The sequence below is a fragment of the Oxyura jamaicensis genome, chromosome 3 (assembly GCF_011077185.1).
Source record: "Oxyura jamaicensis isolate SHBP4307 breed ruddy duck chromosome 3, BPBGC_Ojam_1.0, whole genome shotgun sequence".
Taxonomy (NCBI): domain Eukaryota; kingdom Metazoa; phylum Chordata; class Aves; order Anseriformes; family Anatidae; genus Oxyura; species Oxyura jamaicensis.
In genome coordinates this window covers 50,586,319-50,604,637 of record NC_048895.1, presented here as the reverse complement: position 1 = coordinate 50,604,637, position 18,319 = coordinate 50,586,319, and the positions used below count along the sequence as shown (strand labels likewise).

At 42.5% G+C, this 18,319-nt stretch overlaps 1 protein-coding gene across 11 annotated transcripts in view; it reads right to left on the bottom strand.

Moving 5' to 3' along the window:
• SASH1 (SAM and SH3 domain containing 1) overlaps nt 1-18,319 on the bottom strand; it is a 545,811-nt gene that overhangs the window by 19,957 nt on the left and 507,535 nt on the right. For 5 of the 11 annotated variants that reach the window (XM_035323248.1, XM_035323247.1, XM_035323251.1 and 2 more), the window contains 4 exons: nt 13,538-13,670; nt 8,697-9,532; nt 4,672-4,743; nt 2,100-2,243 (listed from right to left, as the gene is read on the bottom strand). In XM_035323248.1, coding sequence (XP_035179139.1) covers nt 2,100-2,243; nt 4,672-4,743; nt 8,697-9,532; nt 13,538-13,670 — 1,185 coding nt within the window. The other 6 variants (XM_035323250.1, XM_035323257.1, XM_035323253.1 and 3 more) reach the window with 6 other exon arrangements.

Below are 18,319 nucleotides of genomic sequence, written 5' to 3'. Positions count from 1 at the left end.
AAAGCATAACACATTTATCAACTTATTTAGTGATATTCAGCTGTGGCTGACACCCCACTTTATTAGGCATGATGGCAAACACAGGAGAAATCAATAATTGTCTGAGAAAGCTAGTACTGCAAGTCGAAAGAAACATTACACAAAACTCCAAATTCAAGGTTTTCAAAACGCACAGTATGTTTTATCAGCAGTGCTTGCCAAAAAGCTAAAGCCAAATTCAGCTTTCTGAATCAGGAATTTGTATAAAGGTGAATACAAACAAATCAGACAATACAAGTCAAAAACACAGCAGTGTTATATAATTTTTTTTAAATCAATGAATTATTAGTATTTCTGCTCATTTACCTTGAAGGAAAAAAAAGAACTAGAAAATGCAGCCTATGCATAAGATACATACATACAACACACAGAAACCTAAATGCATAAATAATAATAATAAAAAAATGATTTTGCTACATATGCAGTAGGTGAGCAATTTCTCTTTTCATTCAGTCAAACATCACAGGAAATCCAAAAAGGTCTTTCCTAAATTGAAATCCTGTCAGCCTCCGTGACGCACAATTGAAGCAAAGCAGATTACTTGCGGCAGAATAGTTTTTGCTTGTTTTCTTTGAATGCAGGCAGAGATATTGGCACATAGTCTGAGTCAGGCCAGAAAGACAGAAGGTAAAAATATTCTGAAATGACTGTGCCAAGAAGCTGGAAAAGAAAAGAATTCTAGCTGCATACAAGAAGAGGGTTTTGAGCTGGTGTGTGGTCATGAAGCTTTTAGATGAAACCTATTATTTGCACGCTGCACAGTCATCAGAAAAAAGTCATCCTAGCATAAAACTTCAGAGGCCTAGTCAATCTTGCAGAGAGCTAGAGAGCAGAACTACTGCTAACCCACTGAGTTCTCAGTGCATGCCTTCCTGAGGGAGATTTTCTGGTGAGGCACTTTAAGGACAGTAAGACACCAACACATCTTCTCACTATCAAATCATACTGTTAAGACTTTAGAATGCTTTAATTATAAATGAAATGTAATCATAACTATGGCACTGCCCCTGGTTATGAACCAGTAGGGCAAGTAGTCCCCCCCAGAAAGGAGTTCTGATGTTACAGTACATTGCCTAAGTCTGTTCATGTACCTGCCTGCTGTGCTGTCTCCGTATTTTGCACTTTGGGGTTGTTATCTCGAGTCTTATTAATTGAAGCTCCTTCTACAAGCTACAGCGCTTTGCATTAATGCCAAAATGCTGTCTGGTAGGGCATGGCAGCATTTCCGTTTCCACGTCCATTTTTCTATAGCTGCAAGCATCCCCGGCCATCCAGAGACTGGTAGGAGACCGCTTGGGGGCGATGTTTACCAGAGAAAGCTCTGCTTTCACGGCGGTTTTGTTAACTATTACACGTTTCAATAATTCTAAACAAACGCCGAAGAATTTTTGACACTCCACCAAAGCAACGAACCCAAAGTATACCAGGAGGGGTATCTATGGAAAAAGCCAGCAATTGTTCCTAGGCCACTAAAATTCAAAGCCTTATTTACAATTAATGTACTTCAGGTTTGCCTTTAAGACTGAGCTATGAAATTCCACAATGAAAAAATAATAGGAAAATGTTCTGTGGGATGCCCCTCTCTGACTACATTGTGCGTCTGTTTCAGTGAGCTGCTACAGAAGGCAAGCCTATGATGGAAAACAGCTCTGTAATAACAGACAGGCCCTGTGTATGTGAAGTTATGCTGGGAATTTAAACTAAGGTGTAAATTGCAGATTAAATATATTACTGTGACCCTGTGTCACAGGACAGTTCCCTTAATAAATAAGGATGATAGATAAAGAGATGGAAATATAGAGGAAGATGTGCAGTGCCATCAACCACAAGCTTCTGCTGATGAGCTACTTGAATGAAAATCTGAAAATGCATTTTCATGGTTGTGCTTCTATAAGAAGCCATTTCACAGTGAGGGATTTATAAGAACATAGGAATAAGCCACACCACATATTCTTGTTAAAAATTTCTTTACAGATGCCTTGTGATACCTTGAAGCCTGGTAATCAATATTGATTATCGCTTCTGTGTTATTAAGCAGAGTCCAATGAGACCTTACATACCTGCTCAGACAGAGAGCTGCTGTATTTTTTAGACATCCTTTTCTTCATGGTTTCCTTTACAGATTTCACCTTTTTGCCCAGAGATATACGGGAGGCAGAGGGTGATTTGATCACTTCTTTATAAACAAAGTCTCCTTCTTTGCCCTGTAAAACAAACCAGGGTTTACACCTATAAAATATAGATCCAATTTCTTCTCTGTCCAGCAGTCACTGCAGAGGTACCCAGGCAGATGCAGGATGCTAGCGTGCTGTTCTGTTTATTGCTTTAAATTCTCTGTTGAGACCTTCTGAAAACCACTGTAGCAGTCTGCCTTAACTTACTCTTAAGGCCTGACTTGTAACTTTTCTGTAGGTGCTGTGTGTAGATAGTTTTGGGGTCTGTTGGCATCTTTGTCCCTTTGAGTTTCAGGTAAGTATTTGACTTGATAGAGAGCTCAACAGTCTCAGGCTAAGCCCTGCTTATGGGACATACAACAGCAGTTTTGTCTCATGTTGGTCAGTACTACAGTTTTACAGGACTCAAGGTACTTCTGAAATCCTAGACAGATACATATATACATACACGCACACAGCTACCTATATTTGGCTACTCAAATTTATGTTCTATTTTTAGAAAGGCATTCAGCTAACCTCTCTTGATGACGGTCTTTGCGGTTTTACTGTGGATTGTTTATTAAAAAAACGCAAACAAAAGCTACTAAATCCATCATCCATGGTGGAAGGTTGCACTTGCACACCTATTCTTAAAACACAGCCATAAGCTGCTGCTGAACTAAATTAGCTGATCCACATATAGTGGATGACAAAAGCCAGCTGCTTTGAACACATTTAACCTTTTCCAAACTAGCTTAGGATACCTAGCATTTACTTTTGCCACAAACACACACAAAGAATTACGATGGACCAGCTAACATTTTGGAGAACTTGTATGACTCAGCCCTTTTTCAGATATTCCAAGCTGCATGATAAACACAGTACTTCATCCTACAGCATTTCAGGAACCACAGCAAGGCAGCTCTATTAGAGTTCTAACAACACTGCTGTACAGATGCACCAAAAATCACAACGCAAAGAATAACCAAAATCTGCTTGGCAGCAATCAGATTGATTACTGAATTTGGTCTCTGACTTGGTTCAATAATCCTTTAGAGGAAAACCTAAGTACACAAAGTAACAGTAAAATAAGTGTACAAAATATCCTACGTAAAAAGCTGTATCTTTTTTTTTTTTTTTTTTTTCCCTAAATTTATGCATGGTTACTGCTTTACTGATGTTCTGCCAAAAAATGTCTCTGATGTTCAACTGACAATTTATTACTGACCATTCTATTTTTTCCCCTTTACAAGTGATTACAATGTCTTTGCTAACTTTTGGTCTTGCAGTAGAAAATGAGGACAGCTCTTTGCCTTTTTGCCCCCTCCATAACATTAAGTTAGTGAACTTAAATGTTTTTTTTTAAAAAAAAAAAAAAAAAAAAACCACCTTGATCTGCATATATTAATTAATCTGGCACACTTTACCTGTCTCACATGGTGGGACAGGCGATGTTAGCACGAAAACCATTATGATCTAGAATTCACACTCTCCAATATTAAAAACATAAGCTGAACAAAACATGTCAAATTAGCTATGTTTACGGATAATCAGTGTAAGTTTGGAATTTAGCTTTTTTACTGAGTTGAAATTTGATGAATAAAATATCCATCCACCGTTTTGACCAATAAAGGGGAAATTTACAATGTTAAAACAAAACAACAACAACAAAACACTGCTAACAACAACAAAAAACAGCTGTTTAAATGATGGCATGTAAAATGTTTCACAATTAAGATTTGTTTTAAGTTAACAGAGAAGTTATCAGAGCCAATGTTGAAACAGAAAAAAAAAATATATGGACAAAAATTAAAAATGTTGGCAATTTCATTTGATGTAACATTCTGACTCATTTCTGTTCTATTATTTTTAGCCACAGGTTGACCAACAGCAACACTAGGATCAACATGAGTAACACAAAAAGGAATTAACTCTCAGGGGAGTTACTTCATTACATAGAAAAAGTTATCTTATAGACAAAAAGCTTTGTGTTCAATTGTGCAGCACCCAGAACAATTGGGTCTCCTTCAGAATTTGTAGATACAATGAGAAAAGAAATAATGTATCTCTTACAAAATGACTTCCACCCAAATAATCTGCAGCTTCCTCATTGAACAAAGATTCCTCATTATTCCAAAACGTTTTACCAAGAAAAGATAGTAGTTCTATGTTTTGCCTGGGGTGATGCTCTGAGGAAGTCAGACACAGGAATAGTCCACAGATGTGCCCCCAGATCTGTGCTTTGATCACTTGTTCCTGCCTCTTTACACATATGGTGTATAAATACTTATACACACATGGATATGGGTGGATATGTTATTGTCAAAGCTAAGGAAGTCTGTGGTTAACACAGATACTTTACTTTTTTGGATCCCCAAACTGCTATTATGGACCTAAATTATACTTCAGTCTATTATAACTCTATTGTACATTTCATTTTCTGCTCTTTCAAGCCTGTGCCTTCTTGTCTTATACTCACCATTTGGTCAGAATTGTTTCCAATATGAAGGGAACGATTTGTCAAGTCAAATCCTCCAAAGCTGCAGGTTCTCTGCAAAAAAAAGGATGGAAACAGTTCTATCACAACGATTAGCTCACTTGAAACATTGTGATTTGAAGAACACCAGTGAAAACACACACATCTGCAAAAACGGAAACAAACAAACAAATAAAATGATGGGAGATTATAAACCAAGAATGCTGTTAAAAGCAATTTGAGTCATTTGTCTTTTCCAGAGACAACTCCTTGGCCTAAGGTCTGCTGCTGTTGAGTCATCTATTGCCTACTCTTCTTTTTAAAAAGAAAAAAGACTTTCTGGTCTGAGGAAACTGTTGATCTTATGCTTCAAGTTTTCCAGGTTGCTGGCAACTCCACCTCAGCACTCCCATCTGCCTTCATAAATTAATCCACAGTAGCACTGAAGCAGAGAACCACCGGTCTTGCAAAGCATTGAATAACCTACCTTCTGGGAATTGCTGCATGCACTCCATTTCCACTGAAATACAGGGAAATGCTACCTTGCAGGGGAAAGCCTTTGGTAAGAGGAGGGAAAAAGCCACCCAGCTATCCGTCAGCATTGTGTCCCCCAGTGATTCAGTAAGCCCCAATTCCAGATTAGGTATTTACCATCACACCTCTGGTGGCACATGGCAGCTCTGCTACTTCTGGGAGAAAGTACGTCATATTTGCAGTGGCACAATCACCTGAGTGACTCAGTTTTGGCTGAATGCACTGGTGCAGTTTATCATAATCATCCTGCATAAAAAAGAAAATCAGCACTATGACACCGCTTCCCTCCTAAGAGCAGAAGGCAACTAAACTCCGTACAGTTGCATTTCCACAGCCAAAACCAGATTGTGTAACAGATGAGTCTGCTAAAGCTTTGGTATTGTTTGGAAAACAGACCAGCCACTTAGGGGGCTCAGAGAGAATCCAGCTTTTGCCTTGTAACACAAAAGGTCAAACCTTTGACTTTTTTTTTGGCCGCATGAACAACCAGCTACACAGCACTCAAATACCCGCCCCTGACAGAAGTCTCACAGGGCAATCCAGGAAAATGAGGACATGGCCACTACAATTTGCTTGCACAGCTTCAACTCTGGGCCCTAGGCAGGGGTTTTGAGACAGTCATATCCCTGTTATAGGTATTCTTTTTAGAGTTAGACCTGAGACAAACAGGAGAAAATCAGCAACTTGCAAACTGTAAATTCTTAGGGCCTGAACCACGTCGTAGTAAATTCAAAGACACCTTAAGACACCTTAAGCATCAGATCAGACCTACAACGGATTGCCAAATTAGTCCCGTGACTGTGTACTTGGGAGTCTGCAAAGATCCACCACCTGAGAACCAGCTGGTGGTCTGCTTCAACACTCTACTCCAATGAAGCAAGCCCTATGAACTGTGCCACTTAATAATTAAATCAATTAGTTCTATTAATGTGAACATTCTTCTTGCCCCATTCACTACTAATCAACATATGCTTTAATTGCTTTTAAGAAGTTTTCTTTTCTGGCTTTATGGTGGGTGCTGTACACAGTGCTTGGATGCCAATTTCTGTACCCATCACAGCTCTACCAGAACTCAAATCCAACTTTGTCTATGCCCCCCACACATCCAAAAAAGTGTTGTGATTTGAGACCAACCACAAGGAATAAGATCAGTTCTTAAAGCACAGCACGTTTAGCTATGAGTAATGTTCTCCTGTGAAGAGTCCATTCTAACTAATCCTGCAGTGTATGGTAAATCCAACAATGAAGGGAGGACATCTGGAACTGCTCTGAGCAAACTCATCTGTCAAACCAGCCAAAGCTCCTCCATTAGCAGTCTTCTGAGACAGCAGAACGCCTGTTGGTTAAAAGCTTCGGCATAAATGTACCATATTAAGGACTTTTATTGTTATGGACATTGTTATTCATTATGGACCTCTCCTATGCATAACATTATCTTCAGCCTTCATTTCCAGTAATGACCCTGGTAATTCTGTACCAAACAAAAGGTCTGTGGATGAGGAAAGGGATATTCAATGGAATGGCCATGCATTAAAAAATATTATCATTTTGGGAGAAAAGAAAAACTGATGCTATTTGAAAATTCCATGCATGTCCAGGTCACTGAAACAAATATAAATGACAGAAATGAATGGCAAGGCAAGACATAGTGACCGATTCCACTGAATACATAGGCATTGCAATTTCCCTGAGGTTGCAGCAAACAAACATTAAGTGTTTCTAGGAAGAAGGAGTGGCATTAGCTCAAGGTTGCCAGCTTTCTGCGGTTTCAGGAAGAAGTGTGTTGAAAAAGCTACTAAGAGCAGTGTGTGTCCACCTTTTATCTCATTGTAATGAGGCTGGAGAAGCAGTTAACTGAGAAGTTCCTCAACAACAACCAAATGCCATTTCTTCTCTGACTATCTCTGTGAATGCGCAAAAGTTAGTCCAGATGGTTTTCATAAAAAAATTACTATACTAAGACTACTTTCTAGAAGAACTGAAAAGCTTGTTTCTGACATCTGTATTTATAAAGACAGCTTTAGAAAGCATTTTTAACTATGCAGCATCTCCAGCCCATATGAATATACTCTTTTGCCTGAGATACCACCTACTGCTCAACCCTCAGAAGGACAAAAATGCTTTCTCTTATCTATGTAATATCATTATGGGAAAACAATGTCTTCTGAGTACAATGTTTATGAAAACAAACAGTATCATGTCAGTGGCAGGGCAAGCAGTAAATGCAGAAGAAATAGCAAAGCAGCCAAGAGAGAATATTCATGTTACCAAGAAGGAAAAAACAAACAAACAAACAAACTTATTTTGAATCCATAGAGCAAAAAGTGGACCACAAAGATATGGTCAGCTCCCACATTATTCAGGGAGACCAAGGCTGTGGACTCTTATATTAAGAATAACTCACACCTGGGGAAATGAAGCAGAGGCCTCTCAAAATAAAACCTGTAATTCAAGAAGAAAAGCTGTTTTTACTGTATTGTTTGCTGGGATATCTTGCTTAATGTTATGGGTGTACTGCTGTTTCCACCCACTGAGGGAGGGAACATACCTATATTTTCTACTAGACAAGAGACTAACCGGTTCAGCTTTGGAGATCTGGCTGGCCCCAAAGGCAATTTCCCTGGAAACTCAGCATCATGTTGAAAGGAATGGTCAAAACTGGGTCATCAGTTTTGGGTATTCAGGAAGGGTAGTCAGGAAGAGACTTTGGGTCTCTGGAGTGCTCAAATCACTTAATTTCCCATTGTACAGCACCATTTCTTTTTTTGGCCACCCCTTGTTCCTTTTCCACAATGCTCTGAGGGAAGTTAACACCTTCACCTCATGCAAGAAAGGAGTAGTGGCCAGGGACAGAGCAGAAGGGGCACTTTTGGTGGTGGTGAGCAGCAAGCAGGGGGGCAGCAGTGTCTAGATAACGTAAAACTTGCTGTCTTTCTGCAGCTGTGTGTTGACAGAGACTACAGAGCTGGATGGGAAACCTGGTGAGATGCAAACTCAGTTGTGAAGGGCCAATATGAGGCAATGACAGAAGGCAGGAGAGAAACAGAGCACAGTTGACTAAGCATGCTCGAATCCTTTGAAAATCTTGTATATCTCTCAGTGTGCCTTTAAGGGAATGCTGACTTCCAAAGCATCATAAAAAACATTTTTATACTGTCTCAAAGCTTTTCATCAGTCATCTCAATTTCTGCTCTAAGGGATTTTTTTTTTTTAAAAAAAAAACAACAGCATTTTGTCATATTTGCTCTTTCTCATCGAGTTACTCTGTGCACATAGAAACTGCAGACTCAACAAAACTCTTCTCTGATGGAATTACATCAAGCTCCTCATGGCTTACTCTTCCCGTATAGCTGAATTCCAGTGCTTAAAAGTTTATAATGGCAATGAAAGCAGGGGAAGCGCTGAGTTTTAGTTAAGAGTATACACCAGAAACAGTGTTGACTGCAACCTCACAGAAACTGGAAGACCACCTTCATGATAACTCTTTGACTCACAGACTTTTGGTGGATTCTCAAGAGAACCCTTTTAGTACAGCGATCCACTGTGGCAGCCCACTTCCTCTTGGCTTCCTCATCCTCCTCTAGCAGGCATCTCCTCAGGTCCTGCTTGTCGGCCTTGCTCAGGGTCCTGTCAGTAACGGGACGCACCAGCTGTGAGAGGTTCAGGTGACTGTACAGGCTTTTCTCCACCACATAGGTAATATTGAATTCGCTGACAGAAGTGCGCCCTCGTAGCCTTCTGTTTGGGAAGCCACAACCTCCACCCCCTTTCACTTTGTGCCGCAGTAATTGTAGGTCGCAAGTTGTGGGGGATGCTCCTTTCCTAGCAGGGCGCTGGCAAAGAAAAGCTCTGGAACAGGAATAGTTAGTATCCATTTTCTTCAATCGGATCTGCTTCCTTACACTCTGAATCTCCTCCAGGGACACCAGAAGATGGTGCTTGTGCCTGTTGCTGTCATAAAAGCAAATGCTTTCTGTACTTACCCCATGGCTCAGAGAGCCGAGGCTCTTCTTCATTTCCCCATCTGTCAAGGAGCGGCAAACTTTCTGGGTCTTCTCCTCTTCTGGATAAGAGAAAAATGTCCCAAGTTTCTTGGGAGGCTTGATAAGGCCACGGCTATCAGTTTTGCTGAAGGTCTTCACCAGCTTCCGGTTGGCTCCCCACGTATCAAGACTGCTAGATGAGGGAGAAGTAGTAAGTGAGTCCGAGTCATCCTCTGGCTGCTTCTCACAGGAGCCATCGAAGTAGAATTGCTTCTTGTGAACTCCAGAGTAAAGTGCCGATCTGTCATCCAGTATAGGCGAGTTGTCAAGTGAGTGCTCTTCCACACCTGCAGGGGAACGAAAGCAGGACAAAGGACGTCATTGTTCATAACTCTCTAAGATGTTTCCCTGAAAAATTTTATTTTAATTATCAACAATCATCCACGTAAAATGGAAGGAAAGCTCTTCCTGATACAAGAAGCCCAGAAGGTGCTTGCAGCTGGATACATCTGAATCAGCAACTTCCATTTGTGAAGTGTGAGTTTTGGGATGAGACAACAATAAGCAGAATATAACAGCATGTAAATAAAACAACTGCTATTTTAAGTTTCTCGCTTTCATCCGCTGCTAAATAAGACCACAGATGCTCTCACTTAGAAATCCTTGAAAAGCTGGAACTGGGATCTGTTTCTTATGTTCTTCTTCTGATGCTGGCTACTACGATGGCCTACTAATGCTCTGCTCTAATGAAATTACTGTAAGTTGGAAGTATACCCAGGTATTAAAAACCAAACCAAACCACATGCACCTCTCATTTAGGTCCAGTTTTCAAACACCCAATGCTTCTGCAGTAGAAAACAGTATTTGTCCCAGAAAGTTACAGAGTTGAGCTCAAGGTTGAAATGAAAAGAGCTGGGATTTCCACAGGGGAAAAGGAACCAATTTTAATGATACAGAATTTACTTAACAAACAGATGCGAAGTAAAAAAAAAAAGCCAAAGTAGGTCAGATTGTGGTTGTGCCAATTTCAACACTGTCCTGCTAATGACAGAAACACATTGTTTTCACCAAATACATATTTCACAGAAAGGGAAGAAAATTTTCTGAAACACAAGTGGATATGGGAAAATAGCCAGGTCTCCTTTCTGGAATGGAGTGAAGGGCGAAAAGTACCTGAAACTGCGACTCCTTTTCACATTTATCATTTAAGAAACGTTTTTGGCTAGTGCTTTCTACTGAGCAAAATATAAGCTCAGATATTATTAGATGTAGTAACAAGGAAAGAGTCAAATGAAAGTACACATCTTGCTCAGTCCTGCTTGACAAATTTCATGGCAGTCATGGGTATGTATCAGAAACATCATTACCAAAATACCTATGATTTACTAAAGTCATTTATTCACTAGTAAGGGAAAAAAATCAAGACAAAAAAAAATAGTTGCCTTGTACAAGCTTCCTGTCTCATCTTCAGTCACTTAACTGGCAAAACATATTTGACACTTATTTGCTGAAAGCTAAGACGCTGTTTTACCAAAATAAAACTCACTGTGACAGTGAAGGGATAGCAGGTCACATCTGACACAACTTTCACTGCTGAGAACTTTTCTTGGGTAAGTCTGTAGATTGGAGCCCCATTTTAACTCCGCTTTCACTGGACTGTCCAACTTGCTCTTTTTCTCTTCTAATTCTCAATTTGAACAGAAAATTGACTCTCTCCTGGGACTGAATATGTGCTGATAAACAATTTTAGTCCACTGAGTAAATATGTTTTCAAACAGCTTGTAAAATATGCATTGTGTGTCAACATTGTAACAGATGTTATTTGGAGTCAGTCCATGACACAAAGCCATAATGACACAGATGTAGATTTAAATGTTTTTAAATGCTATATAAGAGCAGTGCCCAGGAATTAGAACCTTCACTTAGTCAGCTCACTGAGAGAAGACTAACACAAAATACACATGGATTCAGATATTGGCATGTTCTAGTGACTGTCAGATTACCAAAATTTATATTTAGTGCAACAAAAGACTCACTAGCAGAAATGTGGGAGAAAGATCTGGGGGTAGGGTACTTGAAAAACAATGTTAATGTATAAGGAAATTTGGAAAAGCTTTTCTTCTTTGTCAAGAAATTTCTGAGGAGGGTTATGAGGAATCTTTTTTTTGGGGGGGAATTTCATGGTTTTCAAGCCAAGCCTACTGTTATACTTTAACAAAGGTTGTTGAACACCAATGAATTTCCTGAAGTTATACTGATGCTACTCTACCAAATACATTTCTCACTCAGTCCAACTCTCAAAATCCTAGCCATCTAGGATTTCATGTGACTTTACGTTTATATACTGGTTAAATAATAGCAGCAAACAGCTCAAGAAACAATTTAGTCAACTGCAGGTAACTTGGAAGGGCAGATGGCAATCCCCAGATCTGACCACAATATCTTCTGTGATCTTGCAGAGTCCTCTGACATATTTAAATGGAATACAGACCTACATTATAAGATGTGGGGATGAACAGCATTTATAAAGCACTTTTAATTTGCCCTATGAAAATTTGGGCATGGGGAGACCTAACTGATGGATATCAATTCCTAATGTGTAATTGACTCCTCAAGCTGCCTTCTACTTAAGTAGAAGTAATCCATCTTGTTATTTAACTTATTTCTTTCTTTTTTTTTTTTTTTTTTTTTTTTTTTCCCTACAGAATTCACCAAGAGCCAATCTACAAAGGAACTCCACCATCCTGGATGAAGCACAAACTGAATTACAGATGAATTACTCAGAAAAGCCTAGCATTAAACAGAGAAGATGGGCAGGAGATGGAGAAAGAAGGAATTTTTTGGAGTTAATTCAATGAGTTGGGGAGCAGGGGTGGAAAAACTCGGTGGAAAAAAAAAAAAAACCTGGAAGGAACTGAGACACGTAAGTGGAAGACTGAGGGAGAAAATAAAAAAGGAAATGAAATAGAATTGCAAGTGAAGCCCTGTGAGAAAAGGATTTAAGAACAAAACAGTTAACATGCTGAAGAGACAGCCTGGTCAAACTGTAGGAAGGCGCCTGCACGCCCTTGGGCTGCCTGGTCCTGCAGCTGCTCCCATCCCTGCAGTCTCTGGCTGATTGCTCCCCGCAGCTTTTCCCAGACCCCCAGGGGGTAGGAAAGGCATCTCTGGCGTTCTTCCCTCAGAGCAGGAGAAAACCAGCCCTGTTTTATTTGCCCCTTCCCATAAAACATGCTTTTACTTCCAAGATAACCCAGCTTTATGCTCTCTTTGTCTCCCCTGTGAGGTGAATAAACCTCTTCAGACCAAGATAGCTGCCCAGAGCTCTAGGCTGGCTGAGCCTTTCACTCCAGTTGGTTACATGACCATCGTGCATGAGAGAAGCAGGCTCAAGCATAAATCTGCCGACAGCTTCCTGCCACATACCCAAGAAGATGCACGTGTTCTCCTTAAATACACTCAGAAGGATTCATAACATACTTCAGCTCACTGCAAAGCCAAACGGAATCACTGTGTCTGATCCTGGGAAGGCCACTGACAGAGAGAAGTAGCCACAGTTCCAGTAAGGACTCAAGCAGGGCTTCACAGAGAGGCTACTGAGGCTCAGGCTTCTTACAGCCTGAGTGCTCACACACGGATACAGGTCATCCAGAGTTAATTTTGCAGCATGGAATTCCCAGGGGCTGAACTGCTTCCCGTTTCCCCACCCTCCTTGTCCTCCTCCATTCTCTCTCCCACTCCCCCTCTCTCTTGGCAGCATGGCTCATTCAGGAGTCAAACTGCAAGCAGGCTCCCCCTGAACCAGCAGTTAACATTACATGAGGTAGCAGCTATCCCACAAGAACGTCTGATGGAGTTTCTGCAGTTTTGCCACAGGATGATGCCATGTAGCACAACTGCTCTACCCATTAGCCGCTCCCCTCCCAAAACTAGGTAAGAGCCTCACCTGTGTGCCATCCCCAGCTGCCTCCCAGGCCTCGGAGGAGGGAGCAAAGTGGCGGCTGCTCTGCTCACCTCCTTGCAGTGCCTGGGGGGCAGCCGGCTGGAGTCACTCCTAGTCTCATTCCCTCCAGTGTGGGGCACGAAACAAACCAAGTTCTAATCTCTTAATGAAGGGCTCTCCAGCACCGCTCTGGGAACGCTTGGAGATCAGCAGTAACCACATCCTAGACTGTCACTGTCCTCCTTCTACAGACTCAAAATGTAATTACTTGGGTAATGCATGCACCATAGACAAGCAGCTTTTCCCACTGTCCCCTAAGAACACTTCCGACCCCCGCCCCTTTTCTGTCCCCTCTCAACAGAAAAATGCATTAACACATACACTCCAACCATATGCACACTGATTTTACCTTCTGTGCTGGGTTTTTTCATTTCTTCCACTCTTATGAGTTTCTTCCTGACTCTGCGAGTAGAATTTACCAGCTTGTGCAACCTCTTAAACTTCACCGACTCCTCTGTTTCATCATCGGATTGTTCTCTTGACTGGCAAAGAAACAAAGGGAATATTAATAAAGTAGTCGCTCCACGGCTTGCTCCTTCAAGTCAAGTTAACCCAGTTCATCTGCTGCGCTGTGTCAATGCAGCTCTGTAACTGGTATTACATTTTCAGCCCAGGTCAGAGAGAAACATTTAAATTAGTGAGGGTTTTCTTTTTTCATTTTCTTTTTCTGAAAGCGTGACATACCATTTTGATTTCTAAATCTGTGCAACGTAAGATCCTAGGCATTGAAATGCATTCCTGCCCTTGTCTTTCTTCCCATGCATTGTGTAATAACTACTTCCACGTCCTCGCTCGGTACGTCTCAGGCAGGGCTCTTTCCCAGGGCTCTTCTTACCATACCAGTTATGCTCCTGTGGTTTGGGTCAGTCACTGGTCTGTCTGGCATCTCAGAACTTGCTGTTTAAACCTGGTTATAAACAGCTTCTCCAAACTGAAACTCTGTCATTGACGACTTCTCTTTTTTTTCCCTCAGTCTTCCCAGAAAATTAAAAACAGCAGCACAAGAAAGGGACGGGAAGGAAAAGGAAGGAGGAGACCTCATCTGCCTTGCTCAGAAACTGCCACAGCTACAAAATACTTCTTTCCTCCTCCCTGCTCCCTACACTCCTCCTGAAGGCTCTCGAGGCTGGAATTAAGATGGACACAGCATTCCTCCAACACTGACCAAGGGAAAACTCTGACCTTTTCAGATATACAGTGCAGTCCATATTCCCCAGCATCCCGTTTCGTTTTGCATCTGATCCAGTATGCTCAGTTCCAGCTGTTTTCCCTCAAGTATCAAACATTACAGAGACAAAAAAAAATTCTCCCTCTCCAGCAGCAGTGACACAACAAGCTGAAACAATCCATTCCTTGTGAACGAGAAGACGACTTCGATTTTCGAGCCAGATCCAGCGCTCGATGTGCTACTTCCTCTGTTTTAATCAGTTCAGAATGCGAGAGGCGGCGGGGGGAAGGGGAGAGGAGGCCGGCAGGACGCTCCAGCCCGGCCAGGACAGCCCTGGCACTGTGCGCTGCACATTCCTGCGCGCCGCGCGGGCTCCAGCTGGAGCGCGGTACAGATTGTATACCTTACTTTGTTTTCGCCCGTGGTCCCAGCCAATTCCCTGCATTTGTAATGGCCGGCTCTAAAACCTTAACGTGACTTCCTGTCGGTGAAGCTATCTGGGTTTCCACAGCGCTCCCATGCTTTTTCTCCTTCTCCTTAATTAAACTTTGAAAAAAGAAAAATCCCAAACAGACGCGAGCCAAAAAAAGGGAAGCAAAAGAAAATTCACCCTCTCCCCTTCCCCAACAAAAATGCTGTATTTGCTTATCCAGAGACTGAATAAAAGACAGCCAAAGTATAAAAACGCTTTCTGCTTTTCAAACATACTTAAATATCAGGATGTGGTAACAGCAGTAGATGCCACGGGACAGGACACCAATTAGCAGTTGTATATGCAGGAGTACGTCTTCAAAGGCTCAAATAGTGCCTGAAGGAATCAGCGCAACTTTGAAAGTCTACCTGGTAGGAACACATTTCACAGAGCCAGCAGAACCATGCCAGAGCAAACGCCAGCCGCTTTCTGCCAATTCCCAATGCCCCACAAACTTCCTGATATTCCGAAACAAGAGGGAATACCAAATGGACCACATATGGCAGAAGGAATTACCATGCTGCCATCCAAGAGCCGCAGGAATGCATTCATTATGGGTACAGACTGGATAGGTAATTAATAATCTTCCTTCAGGAGAAATAAGGCAGTAGAGAGGGGTAACAGACTTGTTTATATCAAGATAAATTAAGCAGCAAGAAGAGCATTAATTCAGAGATTCTGGCTGGGACAACTTAGTGACATGTCAAACAACAAGATATACCTCAGACATATTTAGATAAGATGAAGAATGGATTATTGACTGTAATCAAGAAGTTCAGTCAAGACTTCTTAGGCCACTAAGCACATCTTGGCAAGCAACCATCATGCGTGCTCTCCAGATACATTTATTTTAAATGCAATTACTCTAAGCAATTGCTTTCCTTCATTACTTTGCATCCATCCTTGGTATGCAAGGCTCCTATTTATAGAACTGTGAGCTCTGTATGATTTGGGGAATAGCTCCCAGGATTTCACTGATGAATACGAAAGTTGCCTTGTGAATCAGCTGGCCTGACTTCTGCACTACTGGTGTCCAAGACAGACCTGTCCCCTCAGTGTCCTCCACAAAGATTCAGCAGCAATAGCAAAAGCTTTTACAATGTCTGACATTTGCATTCACTACTACCACAGCAAAAGCAACTGCCAAAATAGCCTCCATACAAGGTACTACCACCAAACCTGAGTGGGTGGTATGGTGGATCCCTACCACATTTCAAAATACATCAAGTACCATCCTAATAAAAGGCTAGCTGGCATTTCCTGCCATTTCAGGACTCTTGGTACCCTTTGTTCCAGCAGCCAGGGTCCTTTATGTGCAGTGACAGACACTTCCTAGCCCCGATGCTCGGCTGGGAGAGCCGAGAACAGCCTGTATTTAACAACAGGAACCGCCGGATAATAGCCTGACTAAAAACTAAGTCAGAGCTTCTCTCCAACAGTCTATTTCCTACCATACTGGGTTGCAAGTGGCATGGAAAATCTTTTGTAAAGGAAAAGGATGGCTAATAAGGTTACACAGAAAGTCCTAAAAACATCTGTGACTACACCAGTGGTGCTGGTCAGGAAACTTTTTTGTCAAATAATGCTGATTGCTTGAAAATGAAACTGTTTTGAAAGAGGATCACTTTTGTTTCATTTCCTGATTTCCGAATGATTTAAAAAACAACAAAAACAAAACCAAACACCTTGAAATTATCAAAAGACTCTATTTTGGCACACGGAAAACAGGGTTTAATTTTCCAGTTCATGCAGTGTTTTCTTTTGCAGCTAATATTAAACAGAAAACAGAAATGTAAAGCATCCAGGCCTAAATGACATATTTGGAAATTATCAAACTTTGACGTTTTGACTCATACGGCCCATTTTTCCTCTCCGGGTTTCAAGACGACAGAATGGCCTTTTTTGGTTGTGGCTGCTGACTTCGGATGGGAAAATCAGCCTGATCCCACTGACCCGCAGCAGGCCGGGCTCGAGGTCTCTGGGGCAGCAGTGTCCTAGCAGGGGCTGCAGCGCTGCCGGCCCTCATGCCCCATCTCTCCTTCTCTGTCCTTTCACGTGTTTCAGCACACTGTGGCACTACCGAAGGGCATAAACCCATTGAGAAGGGGACGACGTGCCTGCCGATGGCCAGGCTGGGGCCAGGCCGGGCGCGCAGGGCTGGTGGAACAGCCAGGCCCCTCCGCCGCCCCGCGGCCGTGGGTGCAGGCCTCTCCGCGTGCTCCAAGGGGAAAACAAATGGATTTGCAGTACTGTAAATAGGAACAACTGAACTTCCATCTCCTCCGCTCCAAATTTTTCCATCCAAAGGCCCATATGGCTCAACTTTTAATTATTTTGGCTAATGCTGTATGTAGTAATTCTGTGGTGAATGCTTAAGTGTTTCATTTCTGGTTTCCACGGCAACATTACATCAGATTGCAGACAGCTGGCTCCACAGTCCTAAACCATAACAAATTGGCCAAGCCAACGCACAAAAATCGCGCTCGCTTTAAAGAGATAGCACTGCCGGGGAGCCAGCGCGGCCGGCGGGGCCCCTTGGCGGGGCTGGCCGGGCGGAGCCGCCTTCCCGCTCGCCTTGGAGCAAGTGCGTCCCCGACACATCTGCACTGCTCTCACGGCGCGCGAGGCCGCCAGCTTGGAGAGCTCCGCTGCACGAGCGCGTGCGGGGCCACGGGGAAACGGGGACTAAATTAACAGCATCTGTAAGTACCCAGGGCTGCACGCGGAGGACAGCAGCCACCACGTACCGCATGGCTGGGAAACGGCGGAGAGGCCAAGGCCCAGCCCCGCCACACAGCTCTCTGCTGCTAGCGAGTGTGGCTGTAAGACTGCAAAGACGGTCTTGAATCTAAAAGAGACCAATTCCCTCTGCTGTCCCTACCACCCCGTCTGCTTGGACACCTCCCCGGATTGTGCATCCCAAAGACACGCTCTTCACCGCCTCATGCAAAAACCAAACGAAAAGCTGCGCATCCAGGAACAAGCAAGAAATTAACACGTGCGCTTCAGTATTCTGCTCCCGGCATCCTCCTCGCTTTCTCTACTGCTTTTCTCACCCAGGCTCTTCACTGCTGCCTGCTCTGGAGGCAAGCAGCACGCGTGGCGCTCTGGCTGCAAAACACCCAGCTCCTTCCTTTCACATGCCACAGAAAGAACAAGAGCCCACAATCCTAACCTCGCCCTCTGAATTAGTGCTTTACACACACGCGCACGCATACACACAGCTATCGTTTATTATGGTACTTGGAATTAATAGGCCAAATGTAAACCAGAAGTAAGTAGCTTGCTTTCAGCACAACTATGTTTGGAAACGGTACAGGGTTATAGCAGCGGCGCTTAAAAAACACAAGATACGCAAGACCCGCTGGCCAGGTCCTAATGAAGATGTTTAAGGAACATCAGGACAACAGGCGGTTAAAGGTATCACAAGCGATTCATCTGTTTCAGCTCCATAAACAAAAACATACATAACTTTTACGTGAGCCGTATGA